General features: G+C 43.5%; 2 protein-coding genes across 2 annotated transcripts in view; both read left to right on the plus strand.

The window, feature by feature from the left end:
- LOC142855973 (alpha-2-macroglobulin-like protein 1) overlaps positions 1-22,924 on the plus strand; it is a 44,455-nt gene extending 21,531 nt beyond the window's left edge. Inside the window, exons 21-36 of the mRNA XM_075982653.1 lie at positions 1,818-1,936; positions 3,674-3,725; positions 5,156-5,239; positions 6,953-7,129; positions 8,295-8,376; positions 8,957-9,113; positions 10,655-10,729; positions 12,004-12,169; positions 12,875-13,086; positions 14,156-14,365; positions 18,327-18,451; positions 19,941-20,031; positions 20,354-20,422; positions 21,575-21,674; positions 22,522-22,595; positions 22,797-22,924. Coding sequence (XP_075838768.1) covers positions 1,818-1,936; positions 3,674-3,725; positions 5,156-5,239; positions 6,953-7,129; positions 8,295-8,376; positions 8,957-9,113; positions 10,655-10,729; positions 12,004-12,169; positions 12,875-13,086; positions 14,156-14,365; positions 18,327-18,451; positions 19,941-20,031; positions 20,354-20,422; positions 21,575-21,674; positions 22,522-22,574 — 1,772 coding nt within the window. The 3' untranslated portion in view covers positions 22,575-22,595; positions 22,797-22,924. The remainder of the gene's footprint in view (positions 1-1,817; positions 1,937-3,673; positions 3,726-5,155; positions 5,240-6,952; positions 7,130-8,294; positions 8,377-8,956; positions 9,114-10,654; positions 10,730-12,003; positions 12,170-12,874; positions 13,087-14,155; positions 14,366-18,326; positions 18,452-19,940; positions 20,032-20,353; positions 20,423-21,574; positions 21,675-22,521; positions 22,596-22,796) is intronic.
- Mpc1l (mitochondrial pyruvate carrier 1 like) lies at positions 1,044-1,397 on the plus strand. Its single transcript, XM_075982654.1, has one exon. It carries the CDS (start codon positions 1,044-1,046, stop codon positions 1,395-1,397), a length of 354 nt encoding a protein of 117 aa, XP_075838769.1.
- Positions 22,925-24,279: the final 1,355 nt, after the last annotated feature.

A 24,279-nucleotide genomic window follows, 5' to 3' on the forward strand; every position in this document is an offset into this window, starting at 1 on the left:
AAGTCTCTTGCTGATGATACCAGAGAAGGAAAAGTTAAAAAGTTTAGTGAACTAAAACTGCTAAATGTAGATGATTCTTAGAGAAAATCTTTTTTAAATTATGTCATTAAAATTCTTTTATTCCATGTCTTGTATTTATTGTTTTATTACATCAGGAGAGAATATGTTTTTGATTCATCTATGATATTGATTCACCTCAGACCTTTTTTCTATTAGATTTAAACTTATTAATCCTTATACTATGTATGATCTTCAAATATCTCATTCCGGAAAGGGAGACAGAATACTTCACACGGTATGTCTTGGTGATGCTCAAGGGCTGTGCAAAGCACAGAAAGAAATGTGCAAAATTCACACAAAGACAGAGAAACAATATGTTGGTTATGTCTACAGCACACAGGCGATGTTAAGTCTTATAAGCTTTCCCAATCCTCCTCTCTATAAACAAGGATACTGGAGATCAGTTTTGATTGCATACTGTGATACCACAGAAATTAAATCGACAGATTTCTTGCCAGCACTCTGTTTAAATCTGGTGGCCCTTGTGCTGTATCAGATCTTACTGGTTTTCTTTGGTCTTAGAAAACATTAGAAGCAGCAGTTATTACTAGGTGTGGTGGCATTTTTCTTTGATCCTGGGAAACATTAGAAACCCTGGTTACTGCCAGGAAGGGTGGTGCACGCCTTTAGTCCCAGCCCTCGGGAGGAAGAGGTGGGTAGATCTCTGTGAATTCTAGGCTCGGTCTATGTAGGGAGCTCCAGGTCAGCCAGGACTACATGGTGAGACCCTATCTCCAAAAAAAAAAAAAAGAAAGAAAGGAAAAAGAAAAGAAAGGAAGGAAGAGAACCCCCAGATATCTAATGTTATATTGATTGTCCAATCTCAAGGTGTTAGCACAGGTTCATAGAATGTTATCTTTCTTAAAACTTTGTAAGTTGGCCGTTGGCTGTTGCTGCGTCAGGGTCCGTTGCGAGATCGACGTTCGGGGGTTCCATTGTTGGCTGGCATCTTGGCCGTTACCACTCCTCCCACTGGGAAGACCATGTCGGGGCTCGCAGCGCTAGTACGGAAAACTGGAGATTATGTGAAGACCCAGGAGTTCCGGGATTACATAACCAGCACCCACTTCTGGGGTCCTGTGGCCAACTGGGGCCTTCCGTTGGCCGCCTTCAAGGATATGAAGGCTCCTCCCGACATCATCAGTGGCCGCATGACGACGGCGCTCATATTCTACTCCATGGCTTTCATGCGCTTTGCCTACCGGGTCCAGCCTCGAAATTACCTGCTAATGGCGTGCCATTTCACCAACGTGGTGGCCCAGAGCATGCAGGCCAGCCGTTACATGATGCACCACTACGGTGGTGGGGTCAAGGCCAGAAACCCTCCGGCCAAATAAACTTGGTGACTGGGGGATGGGAGGGGTAGCCTGACCCGGACTTTGTGGCTTGCAAACCCTGGACTCTATTCCTCCTAAAGAAAGGCCAAGGAAAACTTTGGTTTGAACCCTAAAACAGTGCAAACCCGATTTAAATAAAAACCTGCAATTTGGTTAATTAAAAAGGCATCAGATTGGAAAAAAATACTTTGTAAATTCTAAGGGAATAAATAAGTAACTTACTACAGAGAATCTTGAAATGTGTAGAACAGGAAAGACATATTGCCTTCTCTCCAGGCAGGAGAAGAAGCTGGTAGTCTAAACTGTTGTGAGATTATAAGAGTTGGGTTCATCCTATTCAAGATGATTGACAAACTTGAAGCATCTCCCATTGGAGAAGGTGTCAGTATTCTTTATCTTATTCTTGGCAATATTTTCCAGGTAAAGTGAATATTACTGTAGTGGCTACATCCAAACAAAGTAATGCCTGCCCAAATGATGGCAGCAAGCAGCAAGATGTCAACTGGAAAGACACGGTGGTCAAAGGCTTACTGGTAGAGGTATGTACCTATGAAATACCAAGTTCTCCATGAAGGGAAACAGAGTCTAAGAGGTTAACGGGGACATTCTTTTTGAAAATGCTTAATTGACCAAAGTTACTTTTGACACAAACTTTCTGCTTTGAACAAATTATAGTATTACACATCCATCCTTTCTTAAGCCAACACCTCGGCCTTCACTGAGAATATGACTCAGTGGGAAAAGACTTGCCTAGCTGTGCGAGAACCTAGGTTCTATTCCCAGCATCTGCCAATCAACCAACAGAGCCTCACCAAGGATGGTGAGAATCCTTGAAACCTGCTTTGTGGTTTCTTGACTCCCTTCTTGATGTGAAGCAGCCTTTAGATCTTCTCCCCAACCTTCTTTTTTTTAATTGATTTTTATTGAGCTCCACATTTCTCTCTGTTCCCCTCCCTGCCTCTCCTCTCCCCACTTCAACCCTCCCGCAAGGTCCTCATGCTCCCAATTGACGCAGGAGGTCTTCTCTTTTTCTACTACCCATGTAGACTAGATCTATGTATGTCTCTCTTAGGGTTCTCATTTTTGCCTAGGTTCCCTGGGATAGTGATTTGTGGGCTGATTTCCTTTGCTTTATGTTTAAAAACAACTTATAAGTGAGTACATGTGATAATTGTCTTTCTGGGTTTGGGTTACCGCACTCAAAATGATGTTTTCTAGCTCCATCCATTTGCCTGCAAAATTCAAGATGCCATTATTTTTTTCTGCTGTGTAGTATTCCATTGTGTAAATGTACACCATTTTCCTTATCCATTCTTCGGTTGAGGGGCATTTAGGTTGTTTCCAGGTTCTGGCTATGACAAACAATGTTGCTATGGACATAGTCAAGCACATATCCTTGTGGCACAATTGAGCATCCTTTGGATATATACCCCCAAAGTGGTATTACTGGGTCATGAGGAATGTTGTTTTCTAATTTTCTGAGAAATCGCCACACTGACATCCAAAGGAGCTGACATCCAATGTACCAGCTTGCATTCCCACCAGCAATACAGAAGTGTTCCCTTTACCCGACAGCCTCTCCAACATAAGTTGTCATCAGTGTTTTTGATCTTGGCCAGTCTTATAGGTGTAAGATGGAATCTCAGAGTTGTTTTGATTTGCATATCTCTGATGACTAAGGATGCTGAGCATTTCCTTAAGTGTCTTTCAGCCATTTTAGATTGCTCTATTGAGAGTTCTCTGTTTAGGTGTGTACCCCATTTTTTTATTAGATTATGTGTTCTTTTGATGACCAATTTCTTGAGTTCTTTGTATATTTTGGAGATCAGACCTCTATCTGATGTGGGGTTAGTGAAGATCTTTTCCCATTCTATAGGCTGTCATTTTGTCTTGTTGACCTTGTCCTTTGCTTTACAGAAGCTTTTCAGTTTCAGGAGGTCCCATTTATTAATTCTCCAATCTTCTTATTAACTGATCCTAAAGTCCAAGAGATGAAACCATTGTCTCTATGTTTATGAGCAGTTCCTTTTATCCTCAAAAAAAAATCAACAGAGCAGTTGAAAGTATCACTCAGTGACACAGGGTTATCTTTGCACAACCTATGGGAGTCGCAGGTCTAGAGGGGTGTTGGTACTGTCCATAAACTTTCACATAATAAGGTCAGGGACAACCATGAGCCAGTCATGCCTCTGGGAACTGATGTTTGGTCTCCTTTCCTTCAGCTAAAAGTGGTTCAACTTATTATCCTGTTCTTGTTTTTGTTTACTGTCTAACAGCCTGAAGGTATAGAAAAAGAAACAAGCCAGAGTTTCCTTATCTGCACAGAAGGTAAGAGGGCTCTCCACGTGGTCAGCTGGTCCTAGAGCACAGCAGGTTTACCTCCTCAGCCTGTGCACAAGCCACAAGTCAAGAACCCACTTAGCATCTGGATGCATTATAAGTTTCTCTTGGGGGTGTTACTTTATTTCATGTTTTATTGTTGGGGTCTGGTGCTAGCCTGGACCATAAATTATTTCTCTACCAGACTGCAACATAAACTATCTCTCTCTGGACCATTGTGGAGGAGATGGGAATAAAGACACTACTCACATGGTTTCATTGGGAGGGAAATTCTCAGAGATCCCTCATGATATCCTGAATTCACATCCTGAAAATTTTTTTCTCATTTATTCTCCAAACAGCCTTTATACCAAAACTTAATTTAGGGGAAATACATTAGCATTCTGTCTCCTAGGTAACCAAGTGAATGGCTTTTCCTCACATCCACAACTACCTGTCTGCTCTGTATGCTAGCTTGAATCAGCATCTCTATAAGGCATCCTCCAAATTACAAAGAAAGGAGCAAAACATCCTGACCTTTTGTTAGGTTAGGGACAGGCTGCCTGGCTGGATATGTGACCCATCTCAGGTGTGGCCTATGCCTTGATGGCTTGGCTGCCATGTCATATAGAAATATGGGCCTACATTTCATCTTCATTGATAGATAATTTTTAGCAAACCAAATGTGCATTACTGAGTGACGTTTACTTGTTTGTCTGATAAGATTAGTCTCCATCTGGATTATTATGATGGTCTCATGGTCTTGATGAATGGACTTTCACTAGCATAGTGGTTACTTTTATATTCTTGGTACGAAATCATCTGTAAATTCATTACTGGCCCTCAGTTACCTTATTTGTGGCCATCATGAGTATCATTTTAGCTGGTTAGTGAAAATCTGATTTTAATGTCTACTCTGTCTTTAAGCATTCCTTCTATGAGCTGAGTCTTATATCTTTCATTTTTTCCATAAACAGTTTAAGTACTGAACTGATAGAAAACGGAGACCACTGTTTAAGACAAAGTATGCATTTTTTTTCTGGATGTTTTGCTGTTCTAAACTAGCTCAAATTCTCAGCTTATTTAAAAAGAGCTTTTATTACCTTTATTTGTGTGTACAATGTGTGTGTGTGTGTGTGCATGCACGTATGTGAGTGTGCATTGCAAGTCGCTGGGAGTGTGGAAGTGAGAGGACAACTTGCAGGAGTTCCTTCTCTCCTCCTACCCGTGGGTCCCAGGGCTCGAACTCAGATCATCAAGCTTGGTGGCACATGCCGTCACCCTCTGAGCCATCTCACGTCCCAAATTCACAATTTTATTTTTCCCAAAGGCAAAACTAGCCAATGGCCTTTTCTTCCTAATACAGCTGTTCCAAAATTCTGCTGCCATGACTTGTAGAGGGAAGTCTTTGCAGTGTTTGTATGGGTATTTTCTTTCAGGTACTAAAGTTTCAAAACGAATACTTCTGGAATTGCCAAGCGATATAGTGAAAGGGTCAGCCAGATCCTTTGTCACCATCATGGGTGAGTTTATCAAATTCTGTGTCATGGTGATTTGAAAATATTGATTGAGGTAGTCTGGAAAATAAGTTCTTCAATAACAGAATGGAGATACTTTCTCAAGCTATCGGGGCAGGAATGGTGTTCAGACCACCCCTTCTGCCTGTTTCCATGTGGAGTTTCCGGACCTGCATCTCTAGGAAGCACTCCCGCAGGTCGGTAATGGTAGATGCTCAGAAAACAGGAGATCCTGGTATGACCTGTACATATGAATGTAGTGAGAACCACAGGCAGGCCAGCACCAATCTGTAGAGGGTGCAGCAGGCTGCATTCCTGCCAGCTGGCTCCCGGCTGCCTGGCTAGCTTATGCCCTGAAATAACAACACACAAATTGTATTCTTTTTTCTTTTTACAAATTGTATTCTTTTAAACACTGCCTGGCCCATTAGCTCTAGCCTCTTACTGGGTAATTCTCACATCTTGCTTAACCCATTTCTAATAATCTGTGTAGCACCACGAGGTGGTGGCTTACCGGGAAAGATCTTAACCTGCATCTATCTCGGAGAGGAGAGTCATGGCGACTGCCTGAATCTGCTTCTTTCTCCCAGCATTCTGTTCTGTCTACTCTCTAAGCTGCTGTCCTATCAAAGGGCCAAGGCAGTTTCTTTATTAACCAATGAAAGTAACACATAGACAGAAGACCCTCCTCCATCATATGAATGCTAAATTAGCCTCTTGGAGATTATGATATGTTGTGATACTGAGATTTTCTTGGTTAAAAAAAAAAAGAGGTATGTTTCCTAAAAGTAGTTATTCATCTATCGTCAGCATTGAAGTCTGTAGGAGAGGGGTGGGTTATAGCTTGTATTTCATCAGTATCTAAAACCACAAATGAGAAGCAAGCCAGCAAGGGGCCCACTTCCTGAGCATCCTCCTTTCGGTGGGAAGGAGACCTTCAGGAACGTTTCATACCAGAAACCCCTCTATTCCTCACTTAAGAACCACCTCCCTTAGATTCCCTCTAGGAAACTTTGGCTTGTTTATACATTTTGTTTATTTTAAATTATGTGTGTAGAGGGCAGTATGTGCACGTGAGTGCAGGGCCCAAGACGGCCAGAGGCGTTGGTTCCCCTGGAAGGGAAGTTAGAGGCAGATGGGAGCCACCCAATATGGGTACTGGGAGCTGAATTCAGGCATGCGTCCAGAGCAGCAAGGTGTAAATACAGACTCCACTTTCATTTCCCGGATGCCCAGACCCAAATAACCACACAGAAACTATAATAATTAGAACATTGTTTGGCCAGTGGCTCAGGTGTATTCCTAGCTAGCTCTTCCATCCTAAATTAACCCATTTCTATCAATCTGTATATCACCATGAGGTTGTGGCTTACTGATAATGTTCTGGCATCTTTCTCCTTTGGTATTTACATGGTGTCTTCGACTTCACCTACTCTCTCTATATTACCTGTTCAGATTACCCACCTGGCTTTACTCTGCTAAGCTATTGACCAAAAAGCTTTATTAATCAACCAATAAAAGCAACTCATATATAGAAGGGCATCCCACATCAGCAAGGACTCTTAACTGCTAAGTCACCTCTCCGTCCTCCAGTTTACACGGTTTAGAGCCAACTTTAAATGTTTTCTGCTCCCACTATGCATTAATAGCCACAGGTTCTAATGCCAAGGCAGAAGCACAGCATTAACACAAGTGCATGACTCTCCTTTCTGTCTTTAGGAGACATTCTAGGCATCTCGATGCAGAATCTAGATAGCCTTCTCCGCACGCCCTATGGGTGTGGCGAGCAGAACATAGCCCACCTAGCATCTGACACTTTCATACTTGACTACCTGAGAGCAACCCAGCAGCTGACGGAAGAAGTCAAATCCAGGGCTCTACTTCTCTTAACTAATGGTAAGAGGGGATAAGTAGTTTCTGCCAACAAAGATGAAGCCAATTGCAACTGATAGCAAATGTGATCAGTCTTACTTTGTGGTCCCCGACTGAGACAAATGTGAACCCTTGAGGTACTCTGGGTCCTAGCTGTGTGCTCCTTTTGACTTTAACATCTGTGTCCATCACTTAACCTAATGTTGTATAACTATAGTTTCAAATTGTGAACTCATCTTTATTTTAAATTTTCTTTATTCATACATACATGCATATAATAAAATAGGGTCATGTCCACCTCTATGTCTCCCCTTCAGCTCCCACCTCACCCTCCACAACATGCTCCCTCCCAACCTTGTGTCCTTTTTTTATAACCCACCAAGTCCAGTTAGCACAGCCCATATGTGCATGGGCATAGGGACCCACCCACCTGTGACCACACCCTCAATAAAGAATGAGTCTCCCACCTGCAGCAAAACTCACTGTCAATAGCTCCTTAATACAGAACTGTATCTGGAGACCACTAACCCCATCTATGCCAGGATTTTGACTGGCTTGCCCGTATGGAGATCTTGTCCAGGTAGCCACAGCGGCTGTGAACTCGCAGTTATAATAGTCACATCATCTCTGAAGACAGCTTTCCGTAGCACTCTTCCCATCCTCCGGCTCCTGCATCCTTCCTGTCTCCTCCAAGATGCTCCTCGGAACTTGGTGGTAATGGAGTTTAGCATCAACGAACTCATTTGTAAATTGTAATCGTTAAGAATAAGGTCTTATTTGTCGTGGTTGTGAACAGTGGCTGAAAATGACTCATTCGTCAGCCCCCGGGCCTGCTTGCTTGGCTGTGTCCCAACGCAGTGAAGTGGTGGGATCTGGATGCTGAAAGAAGCTACACAAACAGCGTCACAGTGATATTGAGGACAGGGCCGGGAGGAAATGAGGTTTGGGTTTTCTTCTTAGGAAGGTAAAACCACCTCAGGGGATAGGTACTGACTGCTAAGCACAGTCCTGAGACAGCTTTTAAATAAGGCATTCTCTGTGTGCATAGAGGTAGACGGCCTGAAGTTTCGGGAACCAAAACTGAAGTGATCACATGGGCACACCCAGGGGCTTGCATTCACCCAGGCCGCGTTGTTCTTTTCCTTCTCTCCCAGGCTCATCAGCAGCTTTCTTCTATGTTGTGTTTTAGGTTACCAGAAGCACTTGTCTTTCAAAAACTCCGATGGTTCATATGACATGTTCTGCCAGAGCAATCAGAAAGGAAGCATATGGTGAGAGATAAAAGCTTTGTTCTCACTAATATAGGGATTTTTCCTGAGCATGACTTGCAAGAAGGTGAGAGCAGCTAGTGCTCAGATTTACAGAGAATAAAGCAAAACCCCAAAATGTGTTCAGTTCTGATGCCACAATATCCCCATAGTCTCATGCAACTTGCTCGGCTGTGTGATAATTTAATGATGGCTTTCTGTGATGTCACAGTTCATCAGCTCCATGACAACTGTCACATCTTACTCTGTGCCTCTCAGTCTCATTTACATTTGGGGAAAAGAAACTAGAAGGCCCACGGCATCAAAATGGCATACCATTTCTGCTTCAGGGTATATGCAATCAAATGGACTCCACAGTCAGATCTTTGGATGGCTAAAATCCACCTGCTCTAATTTCTAGAGATTTGCTGATCATCATATTTACTGACTCCAATGAAAGGGCTACTGTCAATCAAGACTAGTAACTGTCAACACTGGACAAGTTGTACGAATGCATTACCCAAAGGGAACAACACTGATGAACCTGTTGAGCAGCTGACATCATCTTTCCCTTTAACTTTTGCTTTGTTGATCCCCATTACAGGCTCAGTGCCCTTACTTTCAAGACATTTGAAAAAATGAAGGAATATATTTTCGTTGAAGAGTCAGTCCCCAAACAGACCTTAATCTGGCTTTCGAGAAAACAGAGACCGAACGGGTGCTTTGGGAGGGATGACAAGCTTGTCAACAATGCTTGGGAGGTAAGGGACCCACAGTGAGGCGTCCTTTCCCTGTTTCCCTGGGTCATCTGTCTCTGTTGTCCTCCCTCATCGGGAGTGCTCCCTCCTTGGGAATGCTACACCTTTTGAGTCTGCAGAAGTCACGGGTCCCCTGCGTCCTTTCCGTGGGCATCAGCGCTGCTTCACGAATGTTTAACCAGAGCCTAGACATAACCCTGCATGAGTCTTCCGTTCGCCTTCTTCAAACTCTGTCTTTCTACAGTCAGGATTCTGTAATCATCAAACTGGGAAGAGGAGAAAAGAGGGACTCAGCCAAGAAAGCTCCTGGTAATTTGGAGTCAGACAGGAGCAGGTCTTGAATGTGTGAGGAGTTCTTTTCTGTGCCTTAGTCCTGACGTTTAAATCATGGCCACAGGCTGGGGATGCGGCTCGGCTGGTAGAGCATGTTAACCCAAAAACCCAGCTCTTGCCTCAAAAAGAATAGGAGATAGTTTATTCTGAAGCCCAGCGTGAGTGACCATGGTCCAGGAACACAGATTTAGATAACCCCAAATTCCGTGTTCCAACTTTGCAACAATTTGATTGAGTTTTTATGTAACAGAGCAAAGAAAGTCATGACTCAGAAAACTTTTCAAAAGCATTGGTGGAAATGCTGGCGAGGTGGTCACAGCAAAGCAGGGAGACCCGGCCCCGGGACTCAGAGGATGTCTGAAGACATGCTTAGGGGTTCATTGGTGGGCTGGGGATGCTTAAGTTCATATTCCAAAAGAGTTTTATCTCTTGGTCACAGGTTGTTAGGTAGGACACAGAGGTGGGCAACTCATAGAGGAAAACATTTAACTGAGGTGGCTTACAGTTTCGGAGGTTTAGTCCACGATCATCATGGCAGCCTGCAGGCAGACATGATGCTGGAGAAGGAGCTGAGAGTTTTACATCTTGATGCACAGGCATCAGGAAGTGAGCTGTCTACACTGAACATAGCTTGAGCATAGGAGACCTCCAAGCCCACCCCACAGTGACACACTTCTTCCAACAAGGCCACACATACTCCAACAAAGCCAGGCCTTTTATAGTACCACTCCCTATGAGCTTATGGGGACCAATTGTGTGCAAATGTTATGGTGTTCCCCACAGAGGTAGAGCCCTGAGTAAGACACCATTGTAACTGCCGCTTGGGCAGGAGTTTCCATGAAATCTATCATTTCTTTGTCTCACCCCATAGGCAAAATGTTTCTTTGCTTTCTTCAAATTAATACAAAGCAGCCATGTGAGTCATTGCTCAGAATTCAGGCCAGACACCAGGCCACATAATACTATACACTTATGTACAACCAAGTAAGCTTAAAATTCTTATGTTTTGTTTCACAATTTTATTGAGTGTCGATGGAAACTCACCCAGATAGCACAACTACTATTTCCCTAACTTAAAAACTACAGGTTAGCAAGTTTTCGTGAATAGAAATGTTTGTTCAAGCATTTTTTTTCCTGGTGAGTCTCAGTTCAGAAGCAGCTGCTCTTTCGTGGTCTGTGATCCTGTACTGCTCACTGTCCCTTTGTTTCAGGGCAGCGATGAAGAGGATGTTGCGCTCACTGCACACGTCGTTGGGGCGTTCCTTGAAGTTGGATTCGATTCCAGTGTATGAATTCCCATCATCTCTGGCTTCGCTTAATTGAAAGAACCTTAGATAGAACCTGCTTTCCGAATGGCTTGAAATTCTTAGACGAGAAAATATACCAAAACAATTCACCCATTACTATCCTTTAAACCAGTGATGTTCAAAATTCTTTTGGTTCACCAGTAGGACTGAGGTTTGCCCAGGTTGGATACACTCATGAAAAAAAAATTTTTTTCAATAAGGTCTCAGGTACTTATATGTTCCCTGAATGCAGCCATAAACTTCAGATAATGGACCTCTGTTGTAGCGGGCATGAGGGCACACACCAGCGTTCAGTGGTAACTCCAGTGTTCATCAAATCAAGGCAAAAGATCATGACATTTGAGGCCAGCCTTGTCTATGCAGCAAGACCCAGAATCAAAAACAAAGTCAGTTATCAATGAAGAAGAATGCTCTCAGGGAAGTTTGTTCTCAAGTCTCTGAAGCATTTCAGAATGGTCTCAATCCACACACTCCTCGTTTACCAAATCTGTTCCCAAAGGAGATACTGTGTGTTTTCAAGGGTGTTAGTGTATCTTGAAACCAAACCTCTATTTAAAGCATGAGAGTAAAACACTTTAGGTCTAAAAGTCCTGTGTGTGATCTGGGGAGATGGCTCAGTTAGGAACATATTTGCCTCACATGCATGAGAAGAATCTGGGTTCTGTTCCTAGAACCTGTGTATAGATGGAGGCTAACATGGCGGCATATGTTATCCTATGTCTGTAATCCTATGTCTGAGGAGACAGAGAGTGGAGGATCCGTGGGGCCCTCTGGCAAGGAAGGCTAATATAATTCCTGAGCCCCAGCCAAAGAGGGGCATTGTCCCAAATGAGGTAATTGGTGGTCTTCAAGTTGGCACCCAGATCCATCCTCTGAGCACCGTGCCACATACACTTACACATGGATACACACCCATCCACACACATACAATTGTATGTTTTGCGACATGGAACAAGTTTATATTATAGGTAAAATATTAAAACTCATTTTATGCATTAAACTTTGTTTCCCCCATACCAAAAATAGTCCAAATTATTTTTATGATGCTTTAAAAATAGATCATGTGAATATATATGATAGTTTGTATGTAAAAATAGAGTATATGAATATATATGATAGATTTGTACACATAATGTGTTTTGGAGATGTATCGTGTACATTGTAAAGTGCATTACAAGAGTGCTTAGCTTTCATATTCAGCAAACTCATGCAATGTTCAGAGTCTCTTACAAGCGTTTCTTCCTCCCCACTAGTTTCCTGCCCTCCGCAATGGTCTCTATTGTCTGGAGGAGGCATACACAAAGGGCGTCACCAACGGCCACACTCAAGCTATCCTGGCTTACGTGTTTGCCTTGGCTGGAAAAGAACAGCAAGTGAAATCCTTACTCTCGATCCTGGATCAATCGGCTACAAAAATAAGTAAGTCTTACTACCATCTGCCTTTGCGAGAAGAGAAACTCCTGAAAACCAAGTGCGGCTCTCATTGGGTAGGATCAGAGCCCGCCTCCACCAAGGAGCTCCTGCTTCTCCTACAGATCACGTCATGTCTTAAAGAGTATCAGATATTTAATCTCCCTCTTTCTCTTTGCCACTGAATTTTTTCTCAAACAAAGTAAAGGAATTTGAGCATGCCACAGACAATAATAATTACTCCTGAAACTGCTTATGACCCCAAGGAGACGCCATATTTATTTTCCAGGGTCTGTATGGAAAATTGCCACAGACTTGCTAACTTAAACCTCAGAACACTTTTTTTCTCTAGAGGGTAAAAGTCTAATATCCGAACAGGAGGAAGTGTGGGGACTTTGCCCTTTGCCCTCTTGTGGTGTTTCCTCTGTATGAGGACAGCCTTGGTGCCCTTTTGTAAGTCCATATCTCCTCTTCTCATACTCACCATCAAACTGGGCTGTGTGGCCCCTTAGAAAACTCATCTTAGCTATAGCATCCCTCTAAAGAACCTATCCCAAAATTCAGTCACATTCTGAGCTCAAGGCTTCAGGATATGATTTTAAAATTCAGGCCACAAGAGGAATCCACAGAATAGAACCTGTGTACCTTATAGGAGCTTGTTTTAGGACTGTGAAAATTCTTTTTATAGAGACTGACTTCTCCCTGCTTTCTCAGATAATGTGATATATTGGGGAAAAGAAGAGAAACACCAAGCAGAAGGCTCTCCATCTTTCATTCCTCCGGCACTTTCTGGCGATACTGAGATGACATGCTATGTGCTGTTGGCTGTCATTTCTCAGGGCACTCGGGACCTCGATTATGCCAGTAAGATTGTGCAGTGGCTTGCCCAGCGGATGAATTCCCATGGAGGCTTCTCTGCCACACAGGTGATTATCCTGCTATGAGGTGAATGTGTTTAATGCCGAAGATGCCAGTCTAGATGACAGCAATCATGGTCATAAAAACAGATTCTGGGGTGGAGAATACTTGATATTCTTTTTAAAGATTTATTTTGCTTTGTGTGTAAGAATGTTTTGTATGCATGTGTGTACACCACATACATGCCTGACGGATTACCCTGATCTAGGGTTACAGATGGTTGTGAGCCACCACGTGGGTTCTGGGAATCGAACCTAGGTCCTCTGCAAGAGCTACAGTGCCCTTAACATCTGAGCCATATCTCCAATCCCCACATTTGATATTCTAAATCCGGTTTTATTTTGTCATGGGCTCGCCATTGTGTTTCAGACACTCTCACAAGGAGACTTTATTTTAGATGATAAATGAGTTTTAAGGAATTCAGGTTTTCTGTGTCTCCGTTGCACACTGGAAAGCAGAGTGTAAGTCTAGAAGAGATTTTTTCTGTAAGAGCAGAGTCTTGGTACAATAGCTATCTGTTGACACAATCAAACCACATGTCAGTGAAGACCAAAGATTTCCCTCTGCTTCTGTCAGCTCCACATGAGAGAAAGCAAAGGCTGGGGAACAGAAAACAAGAAAATAAATGGCCATGAAGTAATGAAGGATTCCTTCCCTAGCAGGAAAAAATGAAAGTCAGGGGAATTTCATTTAACAAAGACAATGTCCCTTTCTCTCCTCCTATAAGGCCTAGTCCCCATAAGATAGCAGGCTGTTGAATTGCCAGAGACCCTCTTCTGGCTTTTGTCCCTCTTTGAAGATGAGGGGACAGAGGTGCGGTCGTCACACTTAGCACACCTTCACTTTCTAACGAGATTTCTCATGATTTTCAGCAGTGGGGGTGATTATTTTTAGAAAAATAAAAAGCAAATTAAGATTTGTTAAAGAATACAAATTGGCAACAACTCACACCTGTGAACATTCTCTGTTTCCCCGGGCATTGTTTCTTAGCCCATCACCAGCTTCAGGAATGTTTGCAGAAATGGGCTGAAAGTCCATGGTCAACAGTGCCTGACCTTGCACCCCTGTTCCATGCAGGACACCACAGTGTGCCTTCTCGCCCTAACCCAATACATGAAGTTAACTGGCTCTAACTCTCAAAACACTGTCACCTTGAGCACTGAAGACTCTGAGGAGGTTTTCCCTGTCAACAACAATAACCGCCTTCTGGTACAGCGCTCAAAATTATCCACAAGGCATGGGCAATACACTGTTGACGTAGAAGGAGAAGGCTGTGCGTTCATCCAGGTAACGGAAACCCTCCACAGAGGGAGAGCTGAGCTTGCCTGTGAGAGTTCCGACCAGTTACATGTGAAGAGTTTTGTCATTTGACTCTTTCTGTGATTGTTTCTACTTCCCTCACAGTTTTATAATCTGTAGCAAAAAATGCAGGATATGTTACACTGAGGTTATTCACATTTTTATTAATTGCAAGGTTAACACACAGGGACTAGAGAAATGATTCAGTGATTAAGAGTACTGGCTACTCCTCTAGAGGACCTGGGTTTGATTCTCAGCACCCACATGGTGGTTGCAATGCCAGTTACAGGAGATCTGACACCCTCTTCTGGCCTCCTTGGGCACTGCACACATGAAGTGCATACATGCAGGCAAAACACCCATACACATAAAATAAAATACTTCTTTAAAAAAGTAATAAAGTTGGCATGGAGAGTAATAGGATTCATGATAGCATTTTCACAATGTCTTGTTGTTTATCTTTCTCCCCTTTCATGCCACCTGCAATCCTTTATCCCCTCCCAAATAAGAGTTCTGCTTTCCATTCATGATCCCCTGTCTAGCTTCTCTCTCTCTCTCTCTCTCTCTCTCTCTCTCTCTCTCTCTCTCTCTCTCTCTCTCTCTCTCTCTCTCTCTCTCTCCTCTCTCCATACAATGCATACTCATACAAGTGCAGATATACAAATTAAAGCTTTTTATAATTAAATTTGCCCTCCGACGGTTTTGCATGAGCATAGCTGGCAGCCGGAGTTTCTTGAGGAATGCCGCTGGTAAGAAGTGTTCTAGCCTGGTCAGAAAGCATCACCACGCTGTCTCATGTTCTAGCCTGGTCAGAAATCATCACCACGCTGTCTCATGTTCTAGCCTGGTCAGAAATCATCCCCACGCTGTGTCTCATGTTCTAGCCTAGTCAGAAAGCATCACCACGCTGTCTCATGTTCTAGCCTAGTCAGAAAGCATCACCACGCTGTCTCATGTTCTAGCCTGGTCAGAAATCATCACCACGCTGTCTCATGTTCTAGCCTGGTCAGAAAGCATCACCACGCTGTCTCATGTTCTAGCCTGGTCAGAAAGCATCACCACGCTGTCTCATGTTCTAGCCTAGTCAGATTACATCACCACGCTGTCTCATGTTCTAGCCTGGTCAGAAATCATCACCACGCTGTCTCATGTTCTAGCCTGGTCAGATTACATCCCCACGCTGTGTCTCATGTTCTAGCCTAGTCAGAAATCATCACCACACTGTGTCTCATGTTCTAGCCTAGTCAGAAATCATCACCACGCTGTCTCATGTTCTAGCCTAGTCAGAAAGCATCACCACGCTGTCTCATGTTCTAGCCTAGTCAGAAAGCATCACCACGCTGTCTCATGTTCTAGCCTGGTCAGATTACATCACCACGCTGTCTCATGTTCTAGCCTAGTCAGAAAGCATCACCACGCTGTCTCATGTTCTAGCCTAGTCAGAAAGCATCACCACGCTGTCTCATGTTCTAGCCTAGTCAGAAAGCATCACCACGCTGTCTCATGTTCTAGCCTGGTCAGATTACATCACCACGCTGTCTCATGTTCTAGCCTAGTCAGAAAGCATCACCACGCTGTCTCATGTTCTAGCCTAGTCAGAAAGCATCACCACGCTGTCTCATGTTCTAGCCTGGTCAGATTACATCACCACGCTGTCTCATGTTCTAGCCTAGTCAGAAAGCATCACCACGCTGTCTCATGTTCTAGCCTAGTCAGAAATCATCACCACGCTGTCTCATGTTCTAGCCTGGTCAGATTACATCACCACGCTGTCTCATGTTCTAGCCTAGTCAGAAATCATCACCATGCTGTCTCATGTTCTAGCCTGGTCAGATTACATCACCACGCTGTGTCTCATGTTCTAGCCTAGTCAGAAAGCATCACCACGCTGTCTCATGTTCTAGCCTGGTCAGAAATCATCACCACGCTGTCTCATGTTCTAGCCTGGTCAGATTACATCACCACGCTGTGTCTCATGTTCTAGCCTGGTCAGATTACATCACCACGCTGTGTCTCATGTTCTAGCCTAGTCAGAAAGCATCACCACGCTGTCTCATGTTCTAGCCTGGTCAGAAATCATCACCACGCTGTGTCTCATGTTCTAGCCTGGTCAGATTACATCACCACGCTGTGTCTCATGTTCTAGCCTAGTCAGAAATCATCACCACGCTGTCTCATGTTCTAGCCTAGTCAGAAATCATCACCACGCTGTCTCATGTTCTAGCCTGGTCAGATTACATCACCACGCTGTGTCTCATGTTCTAGCCTAGTCAGAAATCATCACCACGCTGTCTCATGTTCTAGCCTGGTCAGATTACATCACCACGCTGTGTCTCATGTTCTAGCCTGGTCAGAAATCATCACCACGCTGTCTCATGTTCTAGCCTAGTCAGAAAGCATCACCACGCTGTGTCTCATGTTCTAGCCTAGTCAGAAAGCATCACCACGCTGTCTCATGTTCTAGCCTAGTCAGAAAGCATCACCACGCTGTCTCATGTTCTAGCCTAGTCAGATTACATCACCACGCTGTGTCTCATGTTCTAGCCTGGTCAGAAATCATCACCACGCTGTCTCATGTTCTAGCCTAGTCAGAAATCATCACCACACTGTGTCTCATGTTCTAGCCTGGTCAGAAATCATCACCACGCTGTCTCATGTTCTAGCCTGGTCAGATTACATCACCACGCTGTCTCATGTTCTAGCCTAGTCAGATTACATCACCACGCTGTGTCTCATGTTCTAGCCTGGTCAGAAATCATCACCACGCTGTCTCATGTTCTAGCCTAGTCAGAAATCATCACCACACTGTGTCTCATGTTCTAGCCTAGTCAGAAATCATCACCACGCTGTGTCTCATGTTCTAGCCTGGTCAGAAATCATCACCACGCTGTGTCTCATGTTCTAGCCTGGTCAGAAATCATCACCACGCTGTCTCATGTTCTAGCCTAGTCAGAAAGCATCACCACGCTGTCTCATGTTCTAGCCTGGTCAGATTACATCACCACGCTGTGTCTCATGTTCTAGCCTGGTCAGAAATCATCACCACGCTGTCTCATGTTCTAGCCTGGTCAGATTACATCACCACACTGTGTCTCATGTTCTAGCCTGGTCAGAAATCATCACCACGCTGTCTCATGTTCTAGCCTAGTCAGAAAGCATCACCACACTGTGTCTCATGTTCTAGCCTGGTCAGAAATCATCACCACGCTGTGTCTCATGTTCTAGCCTGGTCAGAAATCATCACCACGCTGTCTCATGTTCTAGCCTAGTCAGATTACATCACCACACTGTCTCATGTTCTAGCCTGGTCAGAAATCATCACCACGCTGTCTCATGTTCTAGCCTGGTCAGATTACATCACCACGCTGTGTCTCATGTTCTAGCCTAGTCAGAAAGCATCACCACACTGTGTCTCATGTTCTAGCCTGGTCAGAAATCATCACCACGCTGTCTCATGTTCTAGCCTAGTCAGATTACATCACCACACTGTCTCATGTTCTAGCCTGGTCAGAAATCATCACCACGCTGTGTCTCATGTTCTAGCCTAGTCAGATTACATCACCACACTGTCTCATGTTCTAGCCTGGTCAGAAATCATCACCACGCTGTCTCATGTTCTAGCCTGGTCAGATTACATCACCACGCTGTGTCTCATGTTCTAGCCTAGTCAGAAAGCATCACCACGCTGTCTCATGTTCTAGCCTGGTCAGATTACATCACCACGCTGTCTCATGTTCTAGCCTGGTCAGATTACATCACCACGCTGTCTCATGTTCTAGCCTAGTCAGAAATCATCACCACGCTGTCTCATGTTCTAGCCTGGTCAGATTACATCATCACGCTGTGTCTCCCTGATGACAATGGCGGACAGCACATTGGTGGTGGAGCATAGACGATGGGTCCTTCAGTTCTTGCTACAGGGTGATTTTCATGGTGTTCTCCTTTCTAGGCCACCCTCAGGTACAATGTGCCGCTTCCTAAGAAGGCATCAGGATTTTCTCTTTCCGTGGGAATGGAGGAAAGCAACTCTTCGGATGTATTCCAGACGAAGTTTAACCTCACAGTGACCCTCATGTAAGGGTAACATTTTGCTATCCACTCCTGGGTTAGAGAATTATATATAAGAATTATTTCAGCTAGGAATGAAAAAAAGCAGGTTTGAGTGATGGTGACTATGGTGAGGCACATGTTGAAGGCTGATATTCTACCCCACAGGCGTGTCCCGTGTTGAAGGCTGATATTCTACCCCACAGGCGTGTCCCGTGTTGAAGGCTGATATTCTACCCCACAGGTGCGTCCCGTGTTGAAGGCTGATATTCTACCCCACAGGTGCATCCCGTGTTGAAGGCTGATATTCTACCCCACAGGCGTGTCCCATGTTGAAGGCTGATATTCTACCCCACAGGCGTGTCCCATGTTGAAGGCTGATATTCTACCCCACAGGCGTGTCCCATGTTGAAGGCTGATATTCTACCCCACAGGCGTGTCCCGTGTTGAAGGCTGATATTCTACCCCACAGGCGTGTCCCGTGTTGAAGGCTGATATTCTACCCCACAGGCGTGTCCCGTGTTGAAGGCTGATATTCTACCCCACAGGCGTGTCCCATGTTGAAGGCTGATATTCTACCCCACAGGCGTGTCCCGTGTTGAAGGCTGATATTCTACCCCACAGGCGCGTCCCGTGTTGAAGGCTGATATTCTACCCCACAGGCGTGTCCCGTGTTGAAGGCTGATATTCTACCCCACAGGCGTGTCCCGTGTTGAAGGCTGATATTCTACCCCACAGGCGCGTCCCGTGTTGAAGGCTGATATTCTACCCCACAGGCGCGTCCCATGTTGAAGGCTGATATTCTACCCCACAGGCGTGTCCCGTGTTGAAGGCTGATATTCTACCCCACAGATGTGTCCCGTGTTGAAGGCTGATATTCTACCCCACAGATGTGTCCCGTGTTGAAGGCTGATATTCTACCCCACAGGCGTGTCCCGTGTTGAAGGCTGATATTCTACCCCACAGGCGGGTCCCATGTTGAAGGCTGATATTCTACCCCACAGGCGTGTCCCGTGTTGAAGGCTGATATTCTACCCCACAGGCGTGTCCCGTGTTGAAGGCTGATATTCTACCCCACAGGCATGTCATTGCCCTTTCAGAACCTGGTTTAGCAGCTAGACCTTGCTGTATACATGTATGGTTCATGTTCCTCAGGTATAACCCGTGAGCTGTTGCCTTGCTGACAGAGAACAATGAAGACCTCCCTGGTGCTGGCAAACCTAAGGCTAACGGGAACCTACCTAACATAAAGGCATTTGTCTGACTTTGGGAGACTAGGGAGACTTTGTGTCCACAGACTTCATCATCCGCACCAGCTAATGTCATGTTGTACACTGTGACTCGGTTGTGATTATTCTCTGACATTCGAGAATGGAGTTTTCCAGACCCTTCCCTTCCAACATTTGCCAGATCTCCAGACCTGAGCTTATTGGTGCATCTGTCCACCTGCCATCCTTGCTGAGAGAGCTCATGTTTCTAAATCCATGTAGAAATAAGGTTTGCTTTTTCATTTCAGGTATACGGGGACTCACGAAAGCTCCGGTGTGGTCCTTGTGGATGTGAAGATGCTCTCTGGGTTTACTCCTGCCCTCTCATCCATCGAGGAGGTAAAGAGGAATGGCCCTGTTCCCTGGCATAGACATAATGAGAATGCATTAAAAAAAAATCAAACTAAATAATGGAATTCTTCATCCGAGCATACTTCTTCAGATGTCGTGTTTGGAGGAATTCTATTCCCTCTCTGCAGCAGCACAGTCATGATGCCCATTGCTCAGTGTGTATTTCTTTACCCAGTCCCTTGTATACTCACAGAAACCCTGCGGTACAAGGGACATTGTCCTAAATAGAAGGCACAGTGCTCGTTTCTAGAGGGGATTCTTGGGAATTCTAATGCCTGATCCTCATCCCTTCCTGTCAATTTCTTCAAAGCTTAAATACAATGGCCAAGTAATGAAGACAGACATAAAGAAGGGCCACGTTCTTTTCTACTTGAAAAATGTAAGTCCAGCAACAATGGTTTTTTCTTCATGCTTCGTTTCACGGCTTTGTTTTCTGAAGGGTGTTTGAAAGCTTCTATGTATTGTAGATGTGTGTGAAAGAGCTTATTGTTTTAATGAGACACTGAATATAGTCAGTGTTCTGCCTCGCTAATCATATCATTTATATTAACAAGCTATTTTGTGTAAGTCATGGTTACTTGACTAGATAGTTCTTGTGTTTACAGGCATCTTCATTCCTTAATGCATGTAATGTAGTCATTTTCAGAGATGAATAATTAATCTTCCACAGCTTGAACACCAATGAAGGATAACCTGACTATTGTTTAAACTGTATATATATAAGTGTATACTGTGACATTTTTATATACATATGCATTGCAAGTTATTATAAACAAACTAACAATACTCACCATATAATTACCTTTTTAGTATAATATTTTAAAATTTCTTCTGAGTTTTGTACATGTATATGACATATTTTGATCATAGTTACTCTTTATTCCCCCACACTTCCTTCCAGGAACCCCACCCACACACCCTCTCAATTCCATGTCCTCTTTTTAATAACTCACTGGGTCTAATTAGTGCTACCCCTATGCACACGGGTATGGAACCATCCCCTGTTGCATGGTCAACCTACCAGAGACCACACCCCAGAAGGAAACTGACTCTCCCTGTCCTCACAGACTTCCACTGTTGATGCTGGAAGACATCCTCCTTCTAAAAGGCCCAATAATTTCCTGCTGTTAACATACCACAGTTTCTGTCTCCATCAACATGGGTTACTTCGAGTTAGTTCTGTACCTTAGCTATTGTGACCAATGTTGAAGTGAGCATGGCAGTGCCTTTTCAAGATAATAACATGATTTGTCTTGGATGCGTACTCACGAGTAGGCCTTCTGAATCATACAATAGTTCACAATTCTCTAACATGTTCAGCTAAGCAGTATGACTTAAGTGTTTACATGATTTAACATCAGCTGACTATTTTGCTATCTTATTTTTTTATTTTATTTTGCTATTATATAAGATAGTGGTGGGCTTTGCTTTATGTTTTAATCAGGTAGATGGCATGCTTGTGGGGTAAGTTTCTCAGTGATTTTCTTTTTTCGGACCTACTAGGACTTGATGATCATTCGTGTCTTCATAGGTTTCCAAGGCACCAACCAGCTTCACCTTCTCTGTTGAGCAAACAAACATTGTGTCCAACATCCAGCCTGCCCCAGTCACGGTCTACAGTTACGAGAAAGGTAAGCAACCACTTCCCAGCCTTGATTATTGCTGTAGCTCACACTCTGAGCCACTGAATTCCCCCAAATCATCACTCTGTCTTCAAAAAGTGATCAAGTGATGGGTTTTTTTTAATTATTACATGATGTGAGTTCTGACTGTGCCAGTTCCCAAGATATCCTAACACTTAAAATCTCTTTGATGAATTGTGAAAAGACTCATCCTTAACTTGAAATATAAATGGTGCTAACCTTCCAAGCCTTTTTCATTTTTGTCATTACCAAATCAAAGATTTACTATTAGATGCTGCTTCTATGGTTTTGACTTAAGAACTGACGGGAAAACCCTTATAGGACAAATATAATGGATTATGTTTCAAAAACAGTGTGTTGTGGGGACCGTGACACGTCCCCTGGAAGGTCAGCTCATGAAAATCTATCAAGGAGTAGATGAACAGTCTGTCCTTACTAATTAAAGCATTCCATCACATGACTTACTTTAGTAGAATATTTAAGGATTGATAAAATACATGAGTGATTACTTTTCTTGGAAAATTAGTGGAAAGATAATATTTAATATTTAATCATTAAATAGTCTTTGTATGGTCTGCCACAGTCTAGTTACACACAGTTGGAGGTTTTGGTTTTTTTGTTTGTTTGGTTTTTTTTTTTTTTTGGATTTTTGAGACAGGATTTCTCTGTAGTTTTTTGGTTCCTGTCCTGGAACTAACTCTTGTAGACCAGGCTGGCCTCGAACTCACAGAGATCCACCTGCCTCTGCCTCCCGAGTGCTGGGATTAAAGGCGTGCGCCACCACCGCCCGGCCAGTTGAAGATTTTTAAAGACAACTGTTTTTCTTATTTTTCAGATGAATACGCCCTTGATTCTTACAGCATCAATAGTGTTTCAAATTCCCAATAAGACAGCAGAGCATAAAGAAAAGTAAGGACATTGCATTGACGCCTTCACATATGCTTCTTAAAGTCTCTCTTTTTATTAGTAATTTAACATGTTATAAATATATTTGTACACATACTTACACATCAGCAGGCATGTTATATTTACAGATTTGGGTATATATATGTATATAAGGAGAAATATACACATGTGTATTTATTGTTTAAACTATGTCTTAAATCTCAGGAAACTATTTCTTTGAACAAACTGTTCCTCTGGTCACCATCCTAACAGGGAGCCATGACCAACCAACTGCCTGACATCCTGAAGAGTCTTCAATCACAATGACTTCTTGACAGCTTCACTTCCTTTCTACTCATTAAACGGCATTATTTCAAGTCTGAGGTCATTGTTTTCTATTTATTCTTCCTAGTTTTCATTATAGAAATCTTAGAGCTTTGTTTAAGTGCAAGTAAATAATTTGCTTCATTTTTTTTTCACCTTTAAACTCAAATTTGGGCACCTAAACCATAACTAGAATCCTCCAAAACCAAAGAGGGAGAGAAACAGGTGGAAGTGGAGGCAGGGAGACTAGGTTAAAGTTAACAAGGGCTCTGTCAACTCGACACAGAAACACACTCAATGGAACGTTCTCAGGGAATGATCAGAAATCGGAGGAGACAGGAAGCAGAAAAGAGTCCTGAATTAGTAATAGATTTATTGAGTACAAGGTTGAGAGGCTAACCGAAGGGCGTTTTGTCATTCTCAACCTGTTCGCTGCCTCAAGCCTAGCACTTGTACCAGGAAAGCAATGCTATATACTCTTTGGTCTGGCTTAGTGTTCCTGCTGTAGTAATGAATTTGAATTGAGGACAAAAAGGTGGGAAGAAGCTGGAGAAAATGATAGAAACAGAAAGTTTCTGCATCAACTTTCACATGGGCTTCTGGGTTTGCTAAGATTCTTTACAGGCAAGAAAAACTACCCAGTTCTCCACTTGTGCAGTTAAAGAATTTGGAACCAAGATCTTCTAGACCAGCGGTTCTCAACCTTCCTAATACTGTGCCCCTTTAATACAGTTCCTCATGTTGTGGTGACCCCAACCATAAAATTATTTTCATTGTTACTTTGTAACATAACCATTTGCTACTGTCATGAATCATAATGTAAATATCTGTGTTTTCTTGTTGCTATAAAGATTCTCTTTTCCTCTGTTTTTGTGTTTTTCAAGACAGGCTTTCTCTGTGTCACTGTGACTGTCTTGAAACTTTCTCTGTAGACCAGGCTAAGCTCAAACTCAGAGATATCCCCCTGCCTCTACCTTCCAAGTGCTGCAACTAAAGGCATGTGCCACCATGTCCAGCTAATATCTGTGTTTTCTGATAGACAACCTGTATGAAAGGGTAACGGTCACCCTCCAGGGGGCCATGACCCACAAGTTGAGAACAGTTTTCCTGCCAGGATACAGCAAAATTTGAAAATATCCAGCATTTGAGTGGTGAGATCTGCTTCTTCCTCAAATGGTTCCTCTGCTCAGAGTGTCATTTTCACAGTCCCTACGCACATTTAACCAGTTACTCTTGTGATTGATGGGAAAGACACAGTACCTTTATAATATAATCAAACAATGTACACAGACATAATAGATGAACATAATATGAGAACCAAGAAGGTGATAAGTGTGGGAGCTGTAAGGACTAGAGAAGGGTCAGGTGGCAGGGCGGTGGTGGC

This window comes from Microtus pennsylvanicus, chromosome 8, assembly GCF_037038515.1.
Source record: "Microtus pennsylvanicus isolate mMicPen1 chromosome 8, mMicPen1.hap1, whole genome shotgun sequence".
In the NCBI taxonomy this organism is placed as follows: Eukaryota; Metazoa; Chordata; class Mammalia; order Rodentia; family Cricetidae; genus Microtus; species Microtus pennsylvanicus.

What these genes read in the sequence shown, in the direction of transcription:
- Mpc1l (XM_075982654.1), top strand. Translation starts at nt 1,044, where the DNA reads ATGTCGGGGCTCGCAGCGCTAGTACGGAAAACTGGAGATTATGTGAAG.